General features: G+C 37.1%; 1 protein-coding gene across 6 annotated transcripts in view; it reads left to right on the top strand.

Moving 5' to 3' along the window:
• Positions 1–3,392: 3,392 nt before the first annotated feature.
• LOC137250180 (protein rogdi-like) overlaps positions 3,393–6,572 on the top strand; it is a 153,338-nt gene continuing 150,158 nt past the window's right edge. For all 6 annotated transcript variants that reach the window (XM_067782565.1, XM_067782569.1, XM_067782570.1 and 3 more), the window contains exon 1: positions 3,393–3,474. In XM_067782565.1, coding sequence (XP_067638666.1) covers positions 3,439–3,474 — 36 coding nt within the window. In that variant the 5' untranslated portion in view covers positions 3,393–3,438. The remainder of the gene's footprint in view (positions 3,475–6,572) is intronic.

Below are 6,572 nucleotides of genomic sequence, written 5' to 3'. Positions count from 1 at the left end.
CTACCGGACTCATTGATGTGCCCTTCCTATGCTGTATTTTATAGTTATAATTCTCAAGTTCAAGAGCCCACCTGGCTATGCTAGGATTCAACTGTTTTCTATCAAGGGTCATTGTCAGGGAATTACAATCAGAAACTAGCATGAATGGTATACCTTCTAAATAATGTCTAAATCTTCTTAAAGCATATATTGTGGACAACGTTTCAAATTCAGAACTGTGGTATTTCGATTCCGAACTCGATGCAGTTTTAGAAAAATAGGATATCCGAAGCTAATACTACTAGCGTCACAGTGTAACTCACTTTCCTTGGTAGGGCTATAAATGGTTAGAACAGGGCTCTTAACTAGTCTAGACTTCAGCTCCAGAAAAGCTTCATGGCATTTGTCATCAAAATCAAATTGGGCATTACTTTTAAGTAAGTTCTGCAGGGGCTTAGCTATTTCTGAGAAGGACGGTATAAATGTGCGGAAATAAGAAAACATCCCTAAACATGATTGTAACTGCTTCAACTTCGAAGTGGCCGAAAAATTTTGTATACTTTTTATGTGAGAATTACTAGGTGCTATTCCTTTATGAGTGACTTTGTAACCTAAATACTCAATTTCCTTATAATCAAACTTACATTTACTCATATTAAGTTTCAACCTTCGTAATGAAATTCGTTCCAGTACTGATTTTAAAAGTTTGATGTGCTCGTCATACCCCTCGGTGGCAACAACTATATCGTCCATATAAATAATAATTTTTTTCTCGTCTATCATGTCTCGGAAGATGTTGTTGATGAATCGTTGAAATACCGCTGGAGAATTTTTTAACCCAAACGGCATTTTCAAATATTCAAATTGTCCATGAGGGGTTACGAAAGATATAAATGGTATGGACTCAGGAGCCATATGAATCTGATGAAAACCGCTCTTTAAATCCAATACCGAAAAATATCCTTTAGTACAGTCATCGATCAGTGGTAGCGTATAATTATCTCTAAGAGTTAGTTTGTTAAGTGCCCTATAAGGTGCGTGCACACTTAGCGGCGCGACATGTAGCGGCAACGGCGCTTCACTTTTTTGCCTATTTGATCAACATTGCCGCTCATGGCCGCGTCGCGTAGTGCTGCTGCCGCTAGGTGTGAATTGTTCCATAAGAATACATGCAAATAATATTTTGAAGCGCAGTGTAGTGCAGCTCAGTGTGGCCTTAGCTTTAGTCTACACACATTCGGGCTTTCACGTTCTTTTTCTTGACCAGCATAATGGCGGAGGCATAAGGTGAATCACTAGGACGTATAATGTTTTCTTTCGGAAGTTCATCTAAAATATTTCGTACTTCGGTACGTTCAAGCCGACGAGGAACGCAATGGAAAGGAACATCAGTTTTCAATCGTATTTTCATTTCATACTTAAGTGGGTTTTCCAGAATATTAGGATTGAAATAAGTATTATTTATAATTTGCTTCAGCTCAGTACTTTGCTCATTTGTAAGTATATTGTTTATATCAATTTCATTTTCGTTATAGGAGACGTCGATATGAAATATGTCAGGCACACAAGCGGAAGTGGAGTCAAAATTTTCTCGGCAGTTATCAGCGGTAACACTTTCAGAAAAATATTCATCTTTAGCGGCACTTTGTTGCATTATAATAGAGACTGCTTTGGAATTAGTTAAAGCCTGAAGAATTTTGGGCATTCTTAATTTACTTTTGGGTCTCCCTTCAAAAAATGCGAGTACTCCATAAATAAAGTAAGGAATACGCCTTTGGGAGTATAGGAGTGTTCCAAAACTAATCTGTATTCATACAAAAAATGTGCTCCAATTAACATTGCGATGTCCTAGGAGAGGAGTAGATGATCCCACTCTCGCTTTGTTTGTGAGTATTCCATAGAGTACATACGTGAGAGCACTTTCCAAAGTACTTTCACTGTTGTACTCCACGGAGCACCCACAGAGGATCATATGCCAAAGTACAAAACAGGAATTGTGTCGGAAAGAATTATCGGAGTGAATTTAATTTAAAATGAAAGTAAATGAATATTCTTATGTTATTTAGCATTTGCGTGAATAAAGAAACTAATATTTCTCTATACTATAGTATGTATACATAAAACAAGTGCGCATTTTATCAGAGTTGCCATAGTAAAATTTTATTATCAGTTATTTGTATGCAATATTTTACTTTTGGCAACTCTGTTCGATCGTCATCGTGTCGTGATCACGGTCGTTAAAAACGAGCAATGATCGGCTAATGGTGTTCCGCAAACGCATTGCAAAGGAGTATTAGGAGGACTCATGATAGCATATAAACTTATAAGGTGTAAAATTATATCCATTTACACACGCGGTTATATGAACGCACCTAGTAATACTCTTGATAAACTTGATTGTTTTTCAGCTGTATTATTGCCAAAAATTTTTTTTTTATTGTTATACAAATTAAAAAATACCAAGATTAAGTGAAAAATCAAAACTAAAACGCCTGTACTTGCTGATGTTGGAGATTTCTTATGAAAATGCCGGCTGTAATGTCTGCAAGGTTGCATTTCTTTGGGTTTACCGCGTTTACACAATGAAATGCGCGCGTAAATTTATACAAATTGTGTAAATGATTTTTCATAAAAAATTTGACAGCTCGTTTACGCACTAGATAAATTTATACCTTTACACACTTTATAAGGTATTTATACGGTTACAGGAGTCCCCCTATTGTTAGAGTACTCCAACATGAAGAAAATGGAACACGTAATCCAAAAATTTTTGCAGGGTACCCTGACGGTCGAACAAAGTTACCAAAAGTAAAATATTGCATACAAATAACTGATAGTAAAATTTTACTATGGCAACTCTGATAAAATGCAACCGCGCACTGGTTTTATGTATACATACTATAGTATAGAGAAATATTGGTTTCTTTATTCACGCAAATGCTAAATAACATAAGAATATTCGTAATGAAAAATATTAAAGCTGTATTGCCCCTCTTCATTTACTTTCATTTTAAATTAAATTCACTCCGATAATACTTTCCGACACAATTCCTTTTAGTACTTTGGCATATGATCCTCTGTTGGTGCTCCATGGAGTACAACAGTGAAAGTACTTTGGAAAGTACTCTCACGTATGTACTCTATGGAATACTCACAAACAAAGCGAGAGTGGGATCACCTACTCTTCCCCTAGGACATCGCAATGTTAATTGGAGCACATTTTTTGTATGAATACAGATTAGATTTGGAGCAGTCCTATACTCCCAAAGGAATATTCATTACATTATTTATAGAGTACTCGCGTTTTGAAGGGTAGTGAAAAAACTTCGATACCTAAAGAATCGACCGATTTAAAAAAAAAATAGATTCTACATTTCTACCAAAAAGATCGATTAAATCGATTAAGAATGGAATCGAAATCCAGCTCTAGCAATCACTACTACACAAATCGCACAAACAATGGAAGGCACCGAAGTAGAAGAAATCAATAATCTCGTAAGTTACAGAGTAAAAAATAAAATGTGATTATATTGCAAGTACGAATAATAAAGTACCAAGTTTAACAAATGTTCCTCGAATTCTATTAGATGTATCCTATATTTACCTATTATTTTTTTGAGTAAAATCAATAGAACCACCACCGAGGGAAGTGATATATGTACGTATGAATATGTAAAGTAAAAAACTTGAGGGAAATTTCCAAACAAAACAAATATCGGTAATAGTCTAGTAGAGGGGTCGACTGCTTATACGCTATCAAAAATATCGAGAGAGGTGTCAAAAGACGCGTCTTGACATCAGTATTAATAATCCGAAGGCGGAAAATAAAAATATTAACGCGTTCAAAAGATATTAACGAAAAACCGAAAAAAGACCCGCGGGTACCTCCGAAACCGGGGGTCGGATCCATAGTATTTTTGCGCAGAACACCTTTCGGCGTTGGCGGCCTTCGGCCGCGCTTATAAAAAATAACCCTGGGATACGCCATGCCACGTCCGGGTGTGTGGTTTAACCGTGGCTACCGCCACGATGATGCACAATTTTTTTAGTGGGTACAAACACAACAACAACCACATGGAAATCGCCAACTTCAACTGCAAATATCTCCGGACAGAGATAAAATTTTTCTTTTCCACCTTCAGATTATTGTTCTCGAGGTTAATACGCGTCTTTTGACACCTCTCTCGATATTTTTGGTAGCGTATTAGCAGTGGACCCCTCAACTAGACTATTACCCAAATATCACACAATTTAATCAATGGAAGTATTCAGAGATCCTAGTAACTACTTAGATTTCAAAGAAGAAGCGAGGGTAATAGTCTCGTTGAGGGGTCGACTGCTAATACGCTACCAAAAATATCGAGTGAGGTATCAAAAGACGCGTATTAACCTCGAGAACAATAATCTGAAGGCGGAAAAGAAAAATTTTATCTCTGTCCGGAGATATTTGCAGTTGAAGTTGGCGATTTCCATGTGGTTGTTTGTTGTTGTGTTGGTACCCACCAAAAAAATTGTGCATCATCGTGGCGGTAGCCACGGTTATACCACACACCCGGACTTGGCATGGCGTAGCCCAGGGTTATTTTTTATAGCGCGGCCGAAGGCCGCCAACGCAGAAAGGTGTTCTGCGCAAAAATACTATGGATCTCACCCCCGGTTTCGGAAGTACCCGCGGGTCTTTTTTCGGTTTATCGTTAATATCTTTTGAACGGGTAAAAAAAGTAAACTTCCGCTTTCGGATTCTGAATCTTGACGTGAATACGCGTCTTTTGATACCTTACTAAAAAAAAGGACCAGTTTTAGGGTGGGGCCCCTAAACTGCACAATTACCCAAATATCTCCGAACATAGATAAAATTTTTCTTTTCCGCCATCGGATTATTGTTCTCGAGATTAATACGCGTCTTTTGACACCTCTCTCGATATTTTTGGTAACGTATTAGCAGTCGACCCCTCAACTAGACTATTACCCAAATTATTCATAAAAAAGGGGGGTAGTAGTGCAGTTTAGGGGCCACACCCTAATGTTGGGCCAAGATTTTTGAGTGAGGTATCAAAAGACGCGTATTAATCCAGAGAACAATAATCCGAAGGCGGAAAAGAAAAATTTTATCTCTGTCCGGAGATATTTGCAGTTGAAAATGGCGATTTGCATATGGTTGTTGTTGTGTTTGTACCCACAAAAAAAATTGTGCATCACCGTGGCGCGGCCGAAGGCCGCCAACGCAGAAAGGTGTTCTGCGCAAAAATACTATGGATCCCACCCCCGGGTACCACCAAAAAAAAATTGTGCATCACCGGGGCGGTAGCCACGGTTATACCACACTCCCGGACTTGGCATGGCGTAGCCCAGGGTTATATTTTATAAGCGCGGCCGAAGGCCGCCAACGCAGAAAGGTGTTCTGCGCAAAAATACTATGGATCTCACCCCCGGTTTCGGAAGTACCCGCGGGTCTTTTTTCGGTTTTTCGTTAATATCTTTTGAACGGGTAAAAAAGTAAACTTCCGCTTTCGGATTCTGAATCTTGACGTGAATACGCGTCTTTTGATACCTTACTAAAAAAAAGGCCCAGTTTTAGGGTGGGGCCCCTAAACTGCACAATTACCCAAATATCTCCGGACATAGATAAAAATTTTCTTTTCCGCCATCGGATTATTGTTCTCGAGATTAATACGCGTATTTTGACACCTCTCGATATTTTTTGACGCGTATTAGCAGTAGACCCCTCAACTAGACTATTACCGCATATAGTTTCTCGGGGAGTTCCCCAACGTAATTTTTAATTGTTATTAACAATTTACTAGTAATAGTTGGTACAGTTACCATGGTATAACTATCATTTTCTATCTACATACGAACAACTATTTACTTTTGTTTCAATTTACGTATTATTGTAAAATTTAATAACACTGGACCACGAATTTCAACTTTTTTTCTTTACCAGAAACGCCGTTATGAAATTCGTATGTCAAATCACCCCCTGATTTCGAAAATTGAGTTCATTTTTGATTCTATGGTACGGTTTTTGAGATATTTGCAATTTACCGTTATTCGAAAAAACCAAAAAGATGGCTCCCTTTAATTACGTATATCTCACGAACGGGTCAAGAATCCGAAAGACGATAAAATTTGCTATAAATGCATCATACATTGTTTTTTGCTCAACCATATAGTTTTCGAGATATTAGCTCATCATTTCAGATTTTTGTTTTTTTTTATGAAAAAATATGAAAAAAATTACTTTTTGCGAGGGCAGCATTCCAAAACCACGACTTTTTTTCCAAATATTTTTTTATTTACGTAAAGCTCTGTTTAATTAGAAAAAAGATAAGCTATCATCGAAGAAAATCGATGCAAAACTACGTAAGTTATAAGCGATCAAATAAAAATACCCAGGTTGCGCAATTTCAACGTATACCTCAAAACGTATGTATGGTATAAAGAAGAGTGAAATATCTAGCTATGCTCTGTTTCTATTAAGTTAAAAGTTCAATTTATGAATGAAATTACCCATATTTTTAACTTTTTTTTTTTAATTTATTTATGTTTGTACTATATTCTAACAATCTTTATCTTAATTTTATTTTACTATG

Source organism: Eurosta solidaginis, chromosome 4 (genome assembly GCF_040869045.1).
Source record: "Eurosta solidaginis isolate ZX-2024a chromosome 4, ASM4086904v1, whole genome shotgun sequence".
Classification (NCBI taxonomy): domain Eukaryota; kingdom Metazoa; phylum Arthropoda; class Insecta; order Diptera; family Tephritidae; genus Eurosta; species Eurosta solidaginis.
This window is presented reverse-complemented; position numbering and strand designations above follow the sequence as displayed.